This window comes from Anticarsia gemmatalis, chromosome Z, assembly GCF_050436995.1.
Source record: "Anticarsia gemmatalis isolate Benzon Research Colony breed Stoneville strain chromosome Z, ilAntGemm2 primary, whole genome shotgun sequence".
Lineage (NCBI taxonomy): Eukaryota > Metazoa > Arthropoda > Insecta > Lepidoptera > Erebidae > Anticarsia > Anticarsia gemmatalis.
Window position 1 is genome coordinate 16,343,710 of NC_134776.1, and position 20,877 is coordinate 16,364,586.

Sequence of the window (20,877 nt, forward strand, 5' to 3'; positions counted from 1 at the left end):
CAAACTGTGGACACACCTATATTTACATATCGTTTCTTTCCCTCCACTAGGAATACACGTTACAATAAAAGCACACACAGTAGAATGCAAGTAATTAAAAAATCTATACTTGATGTTTACCTGAAGTTAAACAAACAGTCTAAATCGCATGCAAACGTGTGTGCACGACGTCATGTTTTACCTTCGAAAGTGCTGCGCAAAACCTGTAATAACATATATGAGGGAAAGTGGCCAGCAGTGTATTACTGAAAGCACCTTCTTCAGCAATCAGTAGAGACACGACATTCGATTCGAGCAGACGTAGACGTGACAAAATTATTAGACATGGCGCGATATTCTGATTCTACAACAATGGTGGTTACGGAGTCGTCGGGTAATTAAACATTTAATTTATAATTTTCTGTATGTTATTATGAAACGTGTAGTAGTTGCCACGTTTTGGTTCCCACATGCATACTTCATGACCCGTAGGTACCGTCAGGCGTTAGTAAATATCCGACGGCCGACCGCGACGCATGCCGTAATCAAATACAAAATACCTTTATGTACTACTATGATTTTTGAGATGTCGAGTCGACAGCAGCTTTATCCCACTATAACGGCCTGTGAGTTTCGGGTTTACTTTCGGCTTGAATATAAACGAGATTTTTTACGACTTTTTGTTATAAGTGTATTTGTTTCTGTATTGTAAATGTTGTTTTGTATTTCAGCGAACGACGATGGTGACGCGGAGTCCAAAACATGCGGAAAGATTCTCGTGGCGCTATCCTGGATCCTCGTCGTGGTGACCATGCCGTTCTCACTGTTCGTTTGTTTCAAGGTAAGTGTCTCATACAAAACCTGTACCTACAATATACACATTTATACTATATGTTTTGTTTCTATGTTATGTTGATGTGCTTGCGTCCGTTTATGTTTGTTGCGAATGATTGCGTGTTGTTTTATTTGAACAGGTCCGATGCTACAATTATCATTTATTTTCTAATTACGAAACATGCAAACGATGAACTTTTTTCAAATTATAGGCAATTTTATGAGGATCCGTTCACCACGAGTATTCATGAAACATTTTATTAAACGAATTGCATTTTACTTATTCTGTTAAAATGCAATCTTGTATTAGTTACGCCTCCCGCACAGCGAAATTGCGTACATTACATATAACATAATTATGCCTTTTTATATGTAAAACTGAGACACACACATCGGGACATACCTACAAAGAATTACTTTATTACTAAATACAGACTTCATACATCTTTTTGTTTTATTTTACACCACACTTGTCGTAATTGGAAATAAGAAAACACATATTTGATAAAACAGTTTACAGAATGTCAAAGGAAAAGTAATTCAGACACATAATAGAGGAATATTGTACACCTTTTTTCGTTTTTCCAAATAAATAAAAGCTTACTTAATTACAAAGCATTAAAGCAAGGGAGTGGGAACTAATAATATAATGTTATACGGTGTCATTAAATATACCGACCTGTGACGTCACATTACTTTTCAACATGTTTCGTCATATTTTTTGTATAACTAAAACGTGTCCAATATTTTTCGATAATCTACTGATAGAAGAAAAAAAATACAGCATTCTTATTCTCTTTTATTTTCTACATACAGATTATAACTATAGACTCTTAAAGCTCAACCAGAAATGGGAACAAAGCTAACTATAACATTTTGTAAAAAGATTTCCTTATTATCTTCTACCCGATATTATTTACTGAAAGTATTCTATCCATAAGAAATTAAGACAAGTGTTGTGAGAAACTTTTGGTGGCATTTTATTTTACGATGGCTTTATAAACAAAAGAAAACAACGTTTAATCTTAGTTTCATATATTTATTTTAAATCTTTACTTATTTGATGGCTTGTCACACACAACTATGTTGTCTTTTCTGTGATGTAACTTAGTAACTTTACACAACAACTGTAAACTTAATGAAGTAACTAGATGAAGACAATGCTTACAGCTGAACATGGCCTTCAAACTAGCCCTATGTCTTTGCGACACTTGAATAAATTTACCACAACCGACATCTATAGGAACAGTATAATAAAAAACATTTTCTTCCTCTTTGTATATAAAAGTATACTCACTTTCCAACTGCGGGTGTCCTTATGATTTTAGTAAAACATAATATGAGATTTTAGCTGATAATTTCTGTGTTTTGAGATACTTGGCTTATTTTTAAGAGGTAATCGTTAATCCATATCAAAGGTCATTGGGCAGCTCGAAAAACTTAGATACTAAACTAACAAGACCGTACTAGGGAAAGAAAAGATAGTGATTACTACCGATCTGTAGACCACTGGACTTATGGACTTAAAATTAAACTCTAAAATTAAATGAGTGCTGGGAAATCATTTTTTATTTCACTCGTAAAGGTTTTGTTTTGTTACGGAAAATTAATGTTGGTATTTCCGTGATTAAAAGTAAGATAAACATTACCACAATGGTTCATAGATATTTCTAACGTGAAAATAACCACTATTAAATAGTCCGACCACCAGGTTAATTGAGGTTCACAAAACAGCCCTTACACCGATTTTCCGATACAGCACCGATCGAAACATGTCACCTTCGTACGCCCATAGTAATAATACGTATCTAGTGAATGTATGTCAATGTTCTACCGTGAATTACATTAGCTGACCAGGACGACATGTCGTAAATCATCAAATAACGTTTCTAAGTATCGGTTGTGTGTTTGCTTCTTGGTATATAAAGGTCAACCGAGGTCACGTATTCTCCACGAGTCATTTTTTAAAAGTCAATGGATATTTTATTGGTATTGGTGGATAAATTGTTTAAGATGTAAACATTAGGCTTAACGAGTATTACTTTAACACAGTTATATAGTGTAAGATCAAGCAATTCTTGATTCCCAGCAGCTACCATTTTTCTCTTGTCCTTGAATGCTCACACCTAACGTAATTTCTTACTAAGCGGTCGCCCATCAATAGACTGTTCGCGCCAATGGCCGCATACTTAGTTTAGTGAATGCCAACTAACTGAAACTAACCAGTGTTGCCGATTTTAGCCCACATTTCAAATATTCGTTTCAAAATCTGGACACCATGAGTTCCCATTAGTTGACTATAGGATTCTGTGTTTAGTTCAGACAGTGGTCATCGCAGTTACAAACTCTACAATATCGGCGACTGAATTTAAATACGAAATAAATACAATTTTATCGAATAGGCCTAAATGATTCGCTGTTCCGACGGTAAAAGTATTATGAGTCGATAATAAAATCTGTTGAGTTTTTCGAATGACCTGTTTTTGTATATTAAGGGCTATCTGTATAACATGTGACTGGTCAGCCTGTCGTGATCTGTTCCGATGATGTGATGAGTATCGGGTGTCAGACGTTCATACAATATTTTAAATTTTACGTCTGTTCTTTCGGGCTATTAATGCCATTGTTTAAAGCTTTTCTGGTGCTGTTAGGTCAAAATTATATCTTCCGGTATCCAGGGAAGACTTAAAACGAATATAACGCAATGATTCAAGTCATTTTTTCTTTCTATCAGACCCCTATTCTAAGAAATTATTATAACTCAAGATTAAATGGTGTTATCGTTAATATACTTGAGCTGTGTTTTCGTATTTTTCTTTTTAAGTATTTTATTACCAAGAGGTAAAATAATTATTTTTACTGAAGCGAAAAATTGGAGGAAAAATTTGTTAAGTCTGTCGACAGCTAAATTTTCATACCTTCACTAAAGTATTCAGTATCAACATTTATGGAATTTATTTTGATGCGAGAAGATTTTTTAAACAGTTTAATATATTCGAAGACGGTTTTTTTATAACAATTAAGATTACAGAACATTTTAATCAACGAATACTCTATTATTCCGAGAGACCTCAACACGAAGGCGCCAATAAGCCTTGAGCACAATAAAAGCAATTTCAAATTGAATCACTGTAAGTAAACAGTCGCGGTGACTTGAATAACAGTTAACTTAGGAATAATACAATATCTTTTATCATTTTCGAAATGTTTTATTTCTTTATTTGACAACGTGTTCTTAAATGTTATTTGGTTCCATAAAACATATTACTCGCACTTAAAGTTATTGAAATCTTTACAATACAATGACTTAGGACTTATTTTGTTAAAGTTAACGTTTATTTTTATTGTGGTTTGTTGTATGGTTAGTGGCAAGTTGTTCAAGCCGCCCGAGAGGCCTTTGACATGGTTTAACAACTCTTATCTTAGGAGACAACAGCCGGGACCGACGTTTTACGTGCCCTCCGAAGCATGGAGACGCCCAGCTCAATTACCACTATGCGGTCACCCATCTATGGAATAACCGCGCGACGGGTTGCTTAACAGACCGGTGAGCGCAATTGGTTATGGGCGCCTCCTTATTGTGGTAATACTCAATGTTAAGTGTAGCGTGCATTGTCGGACGTATAATGAAATATAAGTTTCCTTTATCCGATACTTGTACTTACCTAAAGAATATAGTTTATTTTATTACACATATTCTTTAGGTTTTGGGCTGGCTTTAGGCATTTATATACACGATGTCTGTTCTCGGTAAAAATAAATCTCGGTATTAATTTGTTAATCTTTCTACAAACATAGTATCACATTACCTTTAAAGGACATCGGTCGAGTTTAAGGTCGAACCCTTTAAAGTCAGTTAAAAATATCTTAAGACAATATTTGTTCAAGACGTAAACGGCAATGACTCATCATATTCCAAAAACAACAAGGAATTGAAACTTAACCCTTCCTTTTAAAATATTCAGTAGAGTCCGGTGTTTTGTTTCCCACGTGGTAAAGTTCAAACGCAAAATTATAGGGCCCTCGACCATTACCTCTGGTTTAATTGTGCCTTACGTACAATTAACAGAGAACAAAGAGGCCCGACATTGAAGTTGCCGCTGACGATGGGTAATAATAGGTGATAGTGCCACGTCAGTTCGACATAATAATACTATACTAACTTATTATAAAGCTACGTTCATATCATCATGTGTGGAAGATATATGCATTGGCCAAAGAAAACTGTTGTTCCCTATATTTTCGACGACCAGTTTTTTTAGGGACATATGCAAATTCTCTTGTGGTTTCTGGTATCGTCTATTGCATTGATATCAACAGGTCTGGACTCTTTTTTGGGTTTCGTATACTATTATAATAGGCTTAGGAATAGTTATTATTTAATAAGCTAAAAAAAAGTCGTTCGCTGTCAATAATTTTAACAATAAAACACGATAGGTATAGATCACGAAAATTAGCATTATATCAATTCATAAGCTCACATTGTAGATAATCGGAAGAAATTTAATATTTCACAAAATCTAACGAATTATTTCTACTGCTGTTCAACGTGGCAATGCTGCCAGTCTTCTGGGCATGTTACCCGAGGACAACAATTCTGAGATACATACACACAAACAGAATATCGACCTATTTTCCCATAGGGGAAGGTAGAGATAAAAAGGACGACTTGGTACAATCACTTCAAGATATAAGAAGTTTTACTTTAATATTTTTTTGTATTTAAATTATAGTTAGAATGAATTAATTAGTTAACATCTAGGCGTACATTTTTTTTAAATAACAATAGGCTGTAAATGTTTAGTCCTACAAAAATATCGTATAATATTTTTATTCCAGACATTAAATTCCCTGTTCTATTAAATAAAGCAACAATTTTCCCGAATTTTCCGATGAGGCTGAGTTGCGTTCCCAATTTGATAATAGCAAGTGAGAGACGACTTTCTAAGCTTTTTAGCTTGATTTTTTCACAGACAGACTGTCTGCCGTCGCCGTTAAACTTTTGAAAAAATGTGCCGTTTAATTTTATTTCTCCAGACTACCTCAAATGCATATTTAATTAGCTTAAGTAGAATTCGTTTAGTTAATTTATTGATGCATATTTTTATCTCTTTTTTAAGAATTTTTAAAACTAATAGTGTGTTTAGTAATTTAACGCGCCATGTCGTTGGCCGATACAAACTTGCATGATTTGAGTATTAAAGTATCATGATAGTAATAGTTTTATATTCCTTTCGTAACAGTTTTTGAAAGAACTGTAGCAGAATTGGCCTAACGTTCTCTGTGCGAAGAGATATATATCCTCACCGTAGTAAAACAAGTATAAAAATAGTGTATAAGTTAATAAAATGAAAAAGGTTACTGTTGAATTCTGTTTCCATAATTCATGTTTATTGTTATGGCTTCATAAACATACATCATAATACCCGTAGGATTATATATTTTAGTGCAACCAGCATTTCAATACCACATGGTATTATCTCATATTATTGAACAATAAATAAAATATCCAATAAATTATAAACGGAAAATTTGTCTTTGAGTTACTTTCTCGAAAAATCTACTAAAGGGTCTTACTGAAAAATATGCACACAATTCATAACCTGGATTAACAAATAAAATAGTTTTGCTTTACGCGAATCTAATCTCAAGCAAAATATATTAAATCAAATCACTGAAAAGGCTTCAAGCCAGTCAGAGTTATGAAGTTAATAAACGAGCGACTTCATAACTTGTTGAGTGCGAGCTGTAATACTCGTTCAACACGTATCATGGTGTAGTAGAGCTCTGTAGAGCAGACATGACGGGATATTAGACGGAATATTAACGTGAGCCTTCAACTACAGCAATATTGTAGAAGCAAACTTCCTTTGTTTTGCAGGAAGTAATCTATAAAATATACAGAGTGGAAAAAGGTTGAGTGAAACTACTTTGAGTGAGAACAAATCTCAATTTACTGGAAGAATGCTTTTATTTTTTAAAGTAAAAATAATGCTTTTAAATAAATGCTCCCCTAGGGACTATTATGCATCTCAGTTGACAACTATTTGAAAGCTAGATTATTAGATAGATGCCTTGTTTTCTCCCTTAGATTATAGTGATTAACACGTACGTTAAAAAAAGCAGTGATGTACTGATTACTGACCGCCAATTTGATGTACACTAGTTGTCAACTGACTTACGTAATACACATATTGAGTTAGGAATCGAACGTAGTACGTATTGTACCAATCGTAAGAAGGGACTCTTTCTGTGAAATACGATGTCTTTAATTTTTAAGAAGATTCACTTCGCGGCCCGTCATTCCTCTCCACCTTGTACATATCATTAGCTTTTTCTCGCGACTTCATCTGCATGAAAAGGTTTCCAGGGGTAAAAAATATCCTTTATATTAAACCGGGTTAAAAACTATATTCATTTACATCAAAATTTGATGTTTTTGCGTAAATAAATATCAAACATACCAACATTCTCACATACTTTCGCATTTAATAATAAGTAAAATATGATTTCGCAATTTAATAATTATATTGATAGTCTATCTTATCGCTTGGAATAGAGACGGTCACTTCATTTTAAAGTGTCTGAGTTGCGTAGTTGACGTCTTTCATTTCTATCATATTTCTCCATCATATAGTTAGCTATTAGAGGTTGTTTTCATGCGATAAGGCTGCTTAAACCTTATTGTAATAGTCAGTTTGCTCAACTATTTAGTTTTTTTATTGAAACGTGCGAACAAAGTGTCTATTAGTTAATATTTCAAATGATAACGTGATCGTGATTTGACACAAATGTGGAAGTGTAAAAGTGAATGTGTCTATTTCAGTAACAAGTTTTTAATATTAATATTATAATTGAAGTCGTACATAATTTGTGGACATTTTTGTGACGTATGTTTAGATTTATATTTATACTCAGTGACTGATCAATATGTAGGTCAAAGTACTCCACGTGAATGCTTACAATAAACATGTCGGCAAATCACAGAAATTATTTACTTGTAATAATTTTTCAGAATAACGTTAAATCAACAAGTTGTGTAACCGACGACCTTTAACTTAAGCAATTCATTGAACTAACTGAATGAATAATAATGAATACCGACGTCGTAATACACCGTGTTCTGAAATAAAGTCTTCTTGTGACACAACCTCTTCTCGGCAAATTTCAAGCTTTTCGAAATCCTTTGCCAAAATCTAAAGTTAACTTGATCAAAAGTTTCATGTCGCGCTCGCGTTGATGATAAAGTGCGTAGATGATCGATAATTCCCAAAAAATATTCTCCAAATACGTATAGATAGATAATTTTAGAACACTTTTGTTGAGTGTGACCTATGACAGATAAGTTAAATTTGTTCCAAACTAGGCTATTTGTGACGTAGGCGTGGGGTGGCGGGAGATGTAGTTCCTGTAACCTTCTAATAATGAAGGGGGCGTAGATTGCTCACTATATTACTTCATAGTATACGTGGGACGGTGCATCTGGTAGGCGGGGCTGGACCTCTCCGCTGCAGGGGCGCGGGGAGGCGACCCGATGCGGCCTAGCTGCAGCTCTCAGAAGATCACAACCGTCTGCGCTCCCACCGACTACAGAAGCTCTCTCCTAAGATCCTCCGCTATACTAAATCTTGTCTTAGATTTTCTCCAAGTGTTATCTGAAACCACTTCAAACTAAGTTTTTAGTTTCACATCCAGGCGTAGACCAAACTTCCCTTCAGATTTTCACCCTTTAGTTCCTCCCCGCAGACAAAATAAAACGTTATTAAAAGTAAATAAAATTAATTGGTTCCGACCAATTAATTTTATTTACTTTTAATAATAAATTCTTGAGTCTCGGTGAGACTCAAGGCCAATCGCGAGTATGCGTCTTTCGTAAATTCGCGTGAGTGGAGATGATCGCAGTCGCCGGCGCCGCCACCCGCTCGTTGCTGACGGCTGCCGAACGTCTCAGCTGGGTCCGGTAACGATGTTGTACGTATCACGTTATACAATTACTGTTTTTATTATATTTTCCTACATTTTTTCCTATTATTTTTTATTTTCAATGATTCTTTTAATACCTCTGAACCTTCTACTTTTCATTTTCAATATTTTGTCCTCATTTATATTTTTGAACATTATTTTATGTTTCGACTGTGCGATATCTTCACGCTTGAATCACTTATGAACCTGGTTCAGTATTTTTGTCATGTAAAGCTGTGCGAGAAGCGAGTTTAAATCTGGTTTCAAAAAAAGAGTTACAAATCTGGTTGTACTTTTTACTAGTGTTTTACCGATAGTGGTTTCCCTCACGAATGTAACTCCTTTGAGCGAGCGTCATTTACAACCAATGTCCAGCGAGACGAAATGATTTCAACTAGTCGTCCTTTCACTTTGTTTCCGATGGCTCGGAACGAACCGAGTTTAAATGAAATTCGGGCCAACGGTTTTTTGTCGTCGCAGATTTTTGCCAGTCCATCTTTTGTAGAGTTTTTGGTCCATACTTAATTAAAAAAGTACGTCATTTCCTTAACCAGTCTGAAAGTAAGTTAGATATCTACGCAAAATATATCTCTAAGCTGTTTAACGATATTAAAACTCCCGAGAAAAAATATTTCCTTAGAATAACAAACAAAGATTGGTTCGCTCTCTAATGAGTTAATCTCCGGAAATATTTAAATTGTCGCGCTTTAGCTTCAAACACAATTTTCCAAATCTCACAAGTCATTTTAATTCGGAAACCAGACTTTTGGATATCTGCTCTTAATAAAAAAGATAACGGGAGTTTTAACGATACGGAGAATAATTTGAACTAAAAAATATCTTTTGATAAGTTTTATATTGCAAACTACTGGATATCTAAGAAAGCACTCGTCTTTTCAAGAAACAAAAATATTTCCATAATTCCTCGTGTATTTTGTATCAACATACGGGTAAAGAATCTAGATCGTCTCCCAAGACGCCGCGATACCCTCAGTATAGTCTATGAAATGTAGTCTCTGCCGTTACAAGCTTATCAACTAGTAATATCCATTTGCCGAATGAAAAAGACAGGACAAACATAGTACTGAAAAAATGCTGCTTTTTATCTTGCAATAAATAATTTTAGCATTTTATCAGATATTCTATACGGCTTTTTCAAAAAGACTTCAACCACATTTAAACAATATGATATCATCAAGAAAATCCGGTCCTAAATAAGTAAGCTTATCTAAGTTGTAAATTACGGTAATTCATTTTTCTTCGGTAAAATACGAAAATCTTTTAAATCATCGCCTCCTGCTATGCCTTATTTCAATTTCTATTGGATGATTTTCTATTAATAAGACGGCTTAGCGAACCAAAAATGTACAATACGCGACTGTATTACCGCTGGCGCAATAGTTCTAGAATTCCAATCCGCAAACTTAGTTCAAACTTTCAACCTCAACTAATATTACAAACATCGAAATCAAATTACGACTGATTCTGGAATCGATTGAGGAAATAGTGATGTGTTTCCTACGAACTTAATTCCCTTTAAAGCCTTTGGTCTGAAGATAAAAATATTACGGCACTTTAATACCATTGGATTATCAAAATGCTTTTGAAACGGATTATAGTAAAATTTTCAACCAAATTGAAATTCGTAAGAATCCAGATTTAATCAGAATTTTCATAAGTATAATGTTCCCCTTATTCATTTAACCAAATTATATATTTTTCTCAGTATATAGAATAACGAATTTATTTCGTTCATCATTTGCGATACTCGTTACTGGAGTTCGTATTAATGTTCCGAGAAACTTGTTGAAACGGCTCTTTTCATTTCAGTTTTCAAAAAGATATTTTAATAACGAAATCTGTATGAATTCTCTTTACATTTATTACGTTGCATGAGTGTACTTCCGCGACCTGCCCGAATACAATGTAAGTGCCGGCCATTCATCGCTTTCAAATGAATCCGACACAAAACTTGTATTCAAATATTAAATACTAAATGACGAGATACACTTTAATAGCACAGAAAAGTTTTATAATTAAAATACGTGGAATTCCTTTGCTGTGCGTTGAGTTTAGTTCAAGCTATGTTAAATTAATATGACGTTTTGTTTTGTGCAGGTAGTCCAGGAATATGAACGAGCCGTTATCTTTCGCTTAGGACGTCTTCTCTCAGGAGGCGCCAAAGGCCCTGGTAAGGATTCAGTTTCTAAAACATAACACATTAGTAAAAAGAAGCTGATAAACTTCAACAGCTGTTTTCTTCTGCAGGCATTTTCTTCATTCTTCCGTGCATCGATACGTACGCGCGCGTAGATCTGCGAACACGTACATACGACGTACCGCCACAGGAGGTAAGATTATCGTTTCAGTATCAGTCATTTATGATAATCATTCAACAATCCATCTAGCTCATCAGCGTTGTTTCTCTTTGGTTCAATCCAATCACTGCAGGTGGCCTAATAATTTGGCCATCTTTTCGCAAACCTAAATATGGAATATCGAAAAAAGGGGTATATTCAACAGAATAAAAGGGAAGTCTGACCCAGTCTCGGGATATAAAGCAGAAAAAATCCATTGGGTTTTTGAGACAATTAGTTTCATCTTATTCAAACACTTTCAATGTACACTTTCCAAGAATAATATACAAGAAATTTCATTCGTCAATCTTCAATATTGACAAGGACCCTCCTTGCAGGTCCTCACCAAGGACTCAGTAACAGTCTCCGTAGATGCTGTGGTCTACTATCGAGTGCACAACGCTACAATCTCTATCGCTAATGTCGAGAACGCCCATCACTCCACGAGGCTCCTCGCTCAGACCACCTTGAGGAACACCATGGGTACTCGCCCGCTGCATGAGATCTTGAGCGAGCGGGAGACCATATCAGGAAACATGCAGCTCTCCCTTGATGAAGCCACTGAGGCTTGGGGCATCAAAGTAGAACGAGTTGAGATGTGAGTACAGTCAAGTATTTTTACTGTTTTCTATTTGAGATTGCCGAGTTCCTGATCGTCTTTTGTTCCGGGTGGCAGAAATTTATACATAATAGTCAACAAATCGTAAGTATACTAAGGATTGATTTTGAAGTCCCCATCCAAGGAGCGATGACGTAGTGGAGGAGTTATTGGTGCGCTTATAAAATAAGGTTGCAGTAACACACGTGGAAATATTTTACGAACAACAACCTTCACAATAAAACGGCTTTCATGTAAAATCTAAAATTCTATAATTGTCACTTCCTACCTAACTCTAAGTTTTAAATGGATTTCAAACAAACTCCCGCACACAATAATCAAAAATCGATAACTGACTAGCTATAACAATGTGTTAGGAATTGCGGTTCTATGGTTCGAAAATGTTTGTAACTAGGCGGGTGTATGCAATATTGTAACGGTATGATAGAGTATCGTAGAAATAATAAACTTAAATCAGAAAAACAAAAAAAAATACTAAAGATTGTTTATTAGTTTCACAAACGGATTAAAATAGTTTCAAATGCTATTATATCAATGAGCCATAGCTCATTTTCCAATGAGCATAGTTAACATTTTAAATCTCGTAGCAACATCGTAGCACGTAGCGACCTACGAATGTCTACGGTGCTACGCAGTCTTTGTCTTCAAAGTTGGCCAGTTGTGGTAATTCAAATAAGTCCCATTATTACAAATTATACTTATGTTGGAATATATTTAATACTTATACGAGTATAATAGCTTACAGGTACTTGTTTGAAAAGGTTCCTACATTTAAAAACTTATTTGGAAAACAGCAATTTTGAAACTTTTGTTTTCGGTCAATTACTTAAGTAAGTTTTCCCAGTATTTTACTACAAAACAATAAAATTACTTCAACTCCTACAAAAAAGAAACGTGGAATACTAATCACACTTTCACGGCCGTTCAATTAAAATGTCCTCATTCCATATCGATTCTAACGATGGGAAACTATAAAACAGAATAAAATAAAGAACTTGGATATTCTGACATGTGATAATATTACCGTGGGAAGGAAAGGCTGTGTTCAAAATGTTTTTTCCATCAGAAATGCTTAACGGAAGTAATAGCAAGTTAAATTGTAGCCACTTAGTAACAAACGTAGTTTGACGTCAAAGGGAATATGTTTCCTTTGATTTTGTACCATTTTATACAATGCCGATTCAACCTTTATTGATCATGCCTCCGTACATATTTGCCAGAAGTTTAAACTACCGGAAAATAAATACATTACGATCAGATCAAACATTTAACCGGACAAGTGAACGGGTATTTAACTGAACAGCAGTCAAGCAATGAAAATTCAAAATCAATAAACACAAAAGAAAATATCCTCTATAATACTACTGTTGTCTTAGCATTTTATAGCAGTGTTCAGTTTAAATAAACATACTAAACAAACAACTATTGTATCGATCCAAGAACAGTCATACTATACTAATTTTAAAAAGGTTGTAACTACAAAACAAACGCTAGTCAGTTAGAACCTTTTCCGATTATACATAACACAATTCAATAAGGTACTAACTACCAAGTAAGAGCAAGTTAGTTAGGACTTTTTAAAGTTATATTTGATGTTTAACAGCAAGGATGTGCGCCTTCCTGTGCAACTTCAGCGAGCTATGGCAGCTGAAGCAGAAGCGGCGAGAGAGGCCCGAGCCAAGGTCATCGCGGCTGAGGGAGAGCAGAAAGCCTCACGAGCACTGCGAGAGGCCTCTGAAGTTATCGGCGACAGCCCTGCAGCCCTTCAGTTGCGTTATTTGCAGGTGTGCATGAAAATATATTGTATCGAGCTTCTGGGCGATGACGTCATCAAGGTTGTCCGTAGTCGCTTAATAATCGAATGATGGTCACAATGATTTGAGATATGACATTTTATATTCTTGATTTTTAAACTTTACTTCCATTTTTCATAGAGGAATTTAACAAAATACTTATAGAACTACTATGGCTATTATGTTGAATTAAGTCGTGGGTGATGACGTCAGCTATATAGACTGTAGTCATCATCGAATGATGGTCTCAATAATTTGAGGTATAATATTTTGTATTCTGGACTTATAAACTTCATTTAAAGCTATGAAAAAAGGTTCTTAGAGAAATTTATCAAAATACTTACTTAACCTACCAAAATTTAGAATTTCTGATAAAGAATAATGAAAAATACATTGCAGTCGATATAAAAGGGTCCTTCATATTAATGTATATCACAGAACCATTGTTTTCAATGTTAATATACAAAGTATTGGACAAACATTGACCTCCAATCGCGTGACTGTGCTACTGGGTGACAACGCTGACACGCTTTTTACATTACCGACTTGTTTATTAGAGAATCTTGTATTAAACCATTAGAATATTCGTACATTGACGCATACAACACGCAGAGACTAGGTGTGTCAAATATTTGATTAATTCAGAAAAATGTACCTACATTCTTACGCAATCGTTTTTGGGAAAGTTTAATCAATAAGTTATATTATATTATTTATGTGTTGGTTCTCAGTATTTTTATGTTATGAAATATTAATTGCATCTTTAAATGTATATGATTAGAGGTTTATTACTGCTATAGGCAGATAAGTTCAAAGAAAAAACTACTTTTTTTGAACTGATGGATGCGAAAAAGTGTAATAATTTGCTTGCGCTTTCATTTCATTTTAGTATTTTACGGTATTTCGGTAGACGTTCATTAGCTCGATCGTCCACTACTATAGATTACCGACAACCGGCTAGCTATCGAGAAATTTTACACTAAAATATGTTTAGCGCCTCTAAAGGGCTCTGTAAGAAATATTTTGGCAGTACATTTTAAATTTCAAACTCTCGATACTCAACAGTACCGACTATAGAAAATTGCTTTGTGTCTCTTTATTATAAAACTAACAAAAATATTTTTGTTCACAGACATTGAACACCATCTCGGCTGAAAAGAACTCGACCATTGTGTTTCCGCTACCTATCGATCTTATTACGTATTTTATGAAGGCTAAGGAGGACAACAACATGTAAAATATAATTAAGAATATAACCGCATTTAACCTAGCAAGTAATTTATTAGTAGTTAATCAATATATTATATAATATATATTATGATTTATCATGGCCACCTTACAATTTTCAGACGAGTTGAATAACAAAGCAGAAGAATTTTAACAGATATTGTAAGATTGGGCTCAATCTTCATTAACTGTTAGTTTATAAGTCTGTTGGTTATCCAGCACTTATCTGCAAGTCGTGAGTGGCCGCCACGTGATGTTCTGGCGGTGGTATGTGAGCCCTATCTCTCGCTACAACTCACAGTAAAACAACATGTCTAGTGGATGTAAGAAATAAACTAAGTACTATAATCACCAAATGTAATAGACTCCTAAGACCGCATGTTCTTTGCTTTGATATCACATCTGATGCCGTACGATCTGCTGGCTCTAATTTTATATAAGAAAAGTTATGCGAATATCAGGTTTATATCCGGTTTTATTGCGTCACATAAAATCCAAAACCTTCCTTTTACAGCATTCTTATAATTTCACATTTCGAAATTATTTTTCTTTCGCGATAGGGGTAGTATTCTGGGGCACTTCGCTGTCATCACGTTGGACAATTAGCTTAACATCGTATGTATTAATATCTTACATATAAGACGGCTAAGGATTGGACACAAACTCAATCAACCGTGGCGTCGTGCATAATAATCCGTACTGAAGTGATTTGTTACAACGAGAGAGAGGTATATCTCACACCAGTTACTTTAGATATAACTGGCGAGTTCTATGTCTCTCTTATCGTGTCTCTATGTAATGAGTCACCGAACAACGGAACACACAGAACGTGTGTGTCGGGGTCCAACCCTCAGTTATTACCTTAACGTTAATTAATGTTTAATGTGGTAACATTGTTATTTATAATATAATGTCGTTTCCTATACAAATATATTTAGTTCCGGTACATCTCGTCAAGACGGCTGTGCGGTGCTAGATTGATAACAAATCAATAGTTCGTGTAAGTGCGACTATGTATTGCTTATTATATTCATGGTCAGATTTATTACTCTCGACCTTACTGTTTTGTGTAGAATCGATATTTCTGTCTCATTTTTGCATAATGAAAATGGGTTGGCGATATCCGCTTCTGTTTAACGAATTAGTATGTTTGAGCGTCTTAAACTGCCATAGCGGGCAATATATTAAATGATACATAATTGCAGATAGGTTAAGGTTAGGTTAAGTTAGAATATATTCCAACTTGTAGTAGCGAATTAGGATGTATGTCGTAGGTAGGTAGTCGGTAGGCTGTTATTACTAGTATATAGAGATATATTTATTCACCTAGAGATTATATGAGTATGTTAAATATCAAATATTTATTCAATGTTATATATTGTGAAAGACAGGAGGTGAGAAAAATACATGACGCTTTGAAGGTGCTTCGCGTGCATTACCAAGAGAATATAGTTTTTGAAAATTGTAAGGAACAGCAGAAACTGTGCAACGGAACGATAGAAGAATTTGAAATCAACGCAAATTAAACCTTATATATTTGAAATAAGAAATATATTTCATAGGGGGACCGACCTCGGAGTATCTCTGTCACAATTTGGAGATGTCCGAGGCCGGTCTCCGAGCTTTGAAGTTGAAATATAAATCTGATTTCAATTGTATTTGGATTTAATTCCATTAATTTGTAATTCTTCTATCGTCTGCCGGTCTTTGCTGGTCCTAAGGCTTTAGACGCACTGCAAAGCGCGCTACTTCGTACCCTGAGTGTAACACAGCGAACCAGACGATTTGTTTTGTAACGTTATATCACGTCTAAGAGTAGTAATTTTTCATTTTTTCTGTTTATCAATGAAACAGAAAAAATAAGTAATTACTAATGGTAGATTGGAATAGGAAAGATTTTCAAGGATTAGAATGTTAATATCTCTTGTAAAGTGCTTAGAAAAGTACTGGAAATGTCCTCAAAATACCGTTGGGAAATGTAAAGTACCACCTTTTGTTGGAGCTAAAGCTATACATAAGTATTGATGTAGTGACGTGAATATAACAGTACATTAATCGTCTCGGCCCTAGGGCCCCTGTGTTCAACTTGTGATGAGACTAGTTCAAATTTAGATTGTAAGATATATTGCAGTGCGTTACAAGTTCTATGTTAGCATTGAAATTAAAACGGTTTTGCGATGGGCAGGAGAACATCTTATAGGCATCTTACTGGGCCCTGTTTAGGAAAGCTTATGATCAAATTATCAATTGTATTGATAATTATGATCACATATTAGGTCGAGTCGGTAATAGTCATCTTATTTTACCTTATATACGAAACAGTAACGGGTTAAAACGTGTGGAGGGAAGGACGGGAAGTTTAAATGCCGTTATTATTTCGTGTACAATGTCAAGATGTTCTATTAATCGCAAAACCGTTCATATTTCGAAATAGTAAAAAGTAACGAAGTCACTTATAGTGTCGGCTTTGAGCGACAAGAGATATTTGAGACGTATTTAATTCGATTAACTTAAAGGCTTCTAGTACCTTAAGACAAATGACATAAGCTTGAGCAATTAGGCTATTGTTATACGTTCTTAAAGCCTTTGGTCTTTCTCGCATAAAAAATCTTCGTGGTGAGGAAGCCAACTCATTGTAGATTACTGAATATCAACATGTGTTTGGTGGAATCGGCGCGTAGGTCAACCGAGCGAGAATGATCAGAAACAAATATATCGAATCAATACGCCTTTGATATTAGTAGAAAGGAATTGTAAAACAGACCTGTAAACATCGGATTGTATTGGGAGATATAAAAACGGTTATTTATACAACATCGGGTCGCAATTGTTTTCTGTCATTGGACAAAAAGTAAGACGTAATTATTGCGGTTTAGGACTGCAGCAGATTTCGTATGATTTTCGTTACATGACAGAGAATGAGTGCGATCAGTCAGTGAGTTTTCAAAATTAACATCAAATTCAGACTACATTTAGTATATTTTACTTTATGTGTTCTGTGAAAACTCACTGGGGAGGGAGGAGGGTTTCCATACGAGTATTTTTCAATACTTAGTCCGGGATTTCATGTTATCTATTCGTCAGTGATACTATTTCATTCGGCGGGAGAAACATCATAACATCTAAAGGGTCTGTTTTATTATAAAGGTTCAATTTCAACGCATTTATTACAAAATTTTGTTTAAATGTTTAATCAGAATTTCACAAAACGTTCAAAATACTAACAAAAATTTAGATCTTTTGTGAAAAAAAAAAATGTAATAAGTGCGTTCGTATGTAACCTTGTTATGTCGTATTCAAGTCACATGTATTTTTACACGTATATACTTAATATATTATATTTTAAGACATATTTAATCATAGATTATATTATTCTTATAAATTAAATGTATTCATACGTATTATATTAAGGTACCAAAGAAAGTTCGCGGGGAGGAGAATTTAGCATGGTGGAATAAAAAGGCTCGGAAAATTGTTTGTTTTATTTATATTGCGGAAAATATTAATACATTTCTTTTCATTCAGACATACATATTACATAGGTACATAAAATAACGTCTTCTTCTTCTTCCTATAGAAGTAGGCAGAGACCAGAGATACAACTCTTTCCGTACATTGAAAGTAATTCCACCTGTGTGTCGTCTATCCACCTTTAAAAACGCTATTTACACTATCACAGTTATCGCGAGTTATCAGTGGTTAAGAAATAAATAATTCCTGATAGAGTTTCAGTGTAAGCGTAGCCCGTTTTTATCCCCCAATTACACGACGTAAATTCAGTCTGTTTGTTTCTTCTTTAATCAAAGTTAAGTAGCACACCCTTCTCAGATTCAAAAACAATTGGAAAAATTTATATACATAAACATCAGAATCAGGAAATCATTGAAATAACACCCTTCTCAGATTCAAAAACAATTGGAAAAATTTATATACATAAACATCGGAATCGGGAAATCATTGAAATAAATTTAATTTCCTAAAGGTTAAAATCACATCTCTCGTACTCTTTGATACTTTTTTTAACAAATTATTTTCGCAATTTATGCAAGTTAGTCTACATAGAGCATTTTTAATTTAGTTACGACAGCAAGAACTCTTTTTTAGACTTTTACTAACAAAAATATACATAAAAGTTATTAATATACTTCACCACTTTATTTAAAAGCAAAATCTGAAACAAAAAGATTCTCTCCGGCGGGGAATCGAACCCCGGTCTCCCGCGTGACAGGCGGGGATACTGACCACTATACTACCGAAGACTTGATAACCTGTTTCAAAATTTTAGACTGCATTCTAGCACGGAGACTGCGCAGTAAGCAGCATCTCCAGATTGAATGAGATCTATGTATAATCAAGCGTTGCGTTGCTCCAACTGATTTACCCCCAGTTTCTGAGTACACTTAGCGGTAGTTTATCTATTCAATAGCATTTTTTTGTATGAGTTTTGACGCTATTGAATAGATAAACTACCGTTAAATGTACCTCAGACACCGGGAGTGAGTCTTACTGCGAAGAGCCACAGATATCTGTTACACACTCTGCGATTGTAAATACGATTTTAAATTCAGGGTGTTCGTTTATTAAGAGTTCTTAAAATTATACGCAATATTGTGTTATCCACAACTAATTAGCAGTTTCGAATCCAGTTATACTTTTGGTGCGAGCATATTATTATCTCAAAAACTATTTCAAGTGGTAAGAATAAGGCTCTTTTTTCAAACACATTTTGTAACAAATCTCATATTTCCTAAATGTTAACAAAATTAAATATCTTTGATGCTTATAATAATAATAAGTAAAGAAAGTGTAAAGAAAACCTAAATCGAATGTTAGTAAATTATTACGAAGATATTATTATTCAGACTAATTATACGACTATGTGACTTATACCGAAAAGTATATTCGTGAAAACTTAGTGTAGCATAAACAAATGCACCATAGTCTTCAATATTCCCCGTTATGTACAGGAACATTATACGCAGCTAACTATCTACCGATTATAACAAGCAAACAGCACAAATTAATTAACAAGATGTACATGCATTTGTCGATTGATTGAGATTCTCCCTGAGGGCTGCCATGTTGAGTCTTGATCAAACTGACCTGGAACAATGTACGCTAATTTAATTACTACATTCATGGAACATAGTGAGCTAGGTCACTTGAAGTATTAGATACTGTTAACTGTAGTAGCTCCAACTACAGACACCATTATGTACATCATAACTTTTAAACTCTCGCGTTGCATGCTTAATATATACTATAACTAGCGGACCCGACAGACGTTGTCCTGTCTACACGTCTTTGATTTATAATAAATAAGCTAAAACATTCTGGACCATTTTGATGAAAATTATTATTCAAATTTAAAAATTAATTAAAAAACATTGTCTAGCCGACAAGATTGTGAATCTAAACCTCAGATCCCCTTGAACACACTCAAAAAATTTCATCAAAATCGGTCCAGTTGTTTAAGAGAAGTTCAGTGACATACACACTTACCGAAGAATTGTATATATAAAGATAGGATACGGGAATTAACGCGAACACGTGTTTTACCTTAAAATGCCTAGTCAGTAACGTTAGGCATCTTAAGGTAAAATGCGTGGTCGCGTTAATTCCTGTATCCTGTTATATACTATATGTACATAATAAGTTCCTCCGTGTTTTGAAGGGAAAAATAAATTGTGTTTGACAGTCGTTACCAGTAGTCAGAAGCTTCAAAGTCTACCAACCAGTCTTACCGATGGTTATTTATTTATTATATTCATATACAAAAGTTGTACATAGACGTAACCTAAGTAGCTGAGCTGTAGATATGGGATAGACAGTTGCTGTATGTAAAATACTGCTATTCAGCTGCATCTTGTAAGACTAGAAGTCGACTCCAGTATAGACAGAAGCCTAGAAAAAAGGATGTTAACTGAAACCGTACTAGCGTGTTAATTCTGTTTTAGTCACGAGTATATTTTAGAGGATGCGTAATTTTGCATTATGTCTTATTTAACGAAAGTCAAGATTAAACAAGAGTAAATCCTGCCCGGTAGATAAATGGAATTGTATTAAAAAGTAACTGTCAAAACTACACCTGATAAATGATCAAATA

At 34.5% G+C, this 20,877-nt stretch overlaps 1 protein-coding gene and 1 non-coding gene across 3 annotated transcripts; one reads left to right on the plus strand and one right to left on the minus strand.

Annotated features, from left to right (window-relative positions):
- The first annotated feature begins 266 nt into the window (after positions 1 to 266).
- On the plus strand, positions 267 to 18,233 carry LOC142986613 (band 7 protein AGAP004871). 2 transcript variants are annotated; one of them, XM_076135150.1, is made up of 7 exons: positions 267 to 373; positions 711 to 820; positions 10,894 to 10,966; positions 11,044 to 11,126; positions 11,471 to 11,730; positions 13,355 to 13,535; positions 14,677 to 18,233. In XM_076135150.1, exons 1-7 carry the CDS (start codon positions 325 to 327, stop codon positions 14,779 to 14,781), a joined length of 861 nt encoding a protein of 286 aa, XP_075991265.1. In that variant the 5' UTR covers positions 267 to 324; the 3' UTR covers positions 14,782 to 18,233. The 2 variants fall into 2 exon arrangements, with proteins under 2 accessions (XP_075991265.1, XP_075991264.1); XM_076135149.1 differs by lacking the exon at positions 267 to 373 and adding an exon at positions 515 to 605.
- A 725-nt stretch (positions 18,234 to 18,958) lies between these two features.
- Positions 18,959 to 19,030, minus strand: TRNAD-GUC (transfer RNA aspartic acid (anticodon GUC)). Its single transcript has one exon. It is a non-coding gene; the product is annotated as a tRNA-Asp (tRNA).
- Between the last annotated feature and the right edge of the window lie 1,847 nt (positions 19,031 to 20,877).

What these genes read in the sequence shown, in the direction of transcription:
- LOC142986613 (XM_076135149.1), top strand. Translation starts at nt 554, where the DNA reads ATGATTTTTGAGATGTCGAGTCGACAGCAGCTTTATCCCACTATAACG. An exon ending in TTATCCCACTATAACGGCCT is followed by an intron (nt 606 to 710) that starts GTGAGTTTCGGG and finishes TTTGTATTTCAG; the next exon opens with CGAACGACGATGGTGACGCG. An exon ending in AGGAGGCGCCAAAGGCCCTG is followed by an intron (nt 10,967 to 11,043) that starts GTAAGGATTCAG and finishes TTTCTTCTGCAG; the next exon opens with GCATTTTCTTCATTCTTCCG.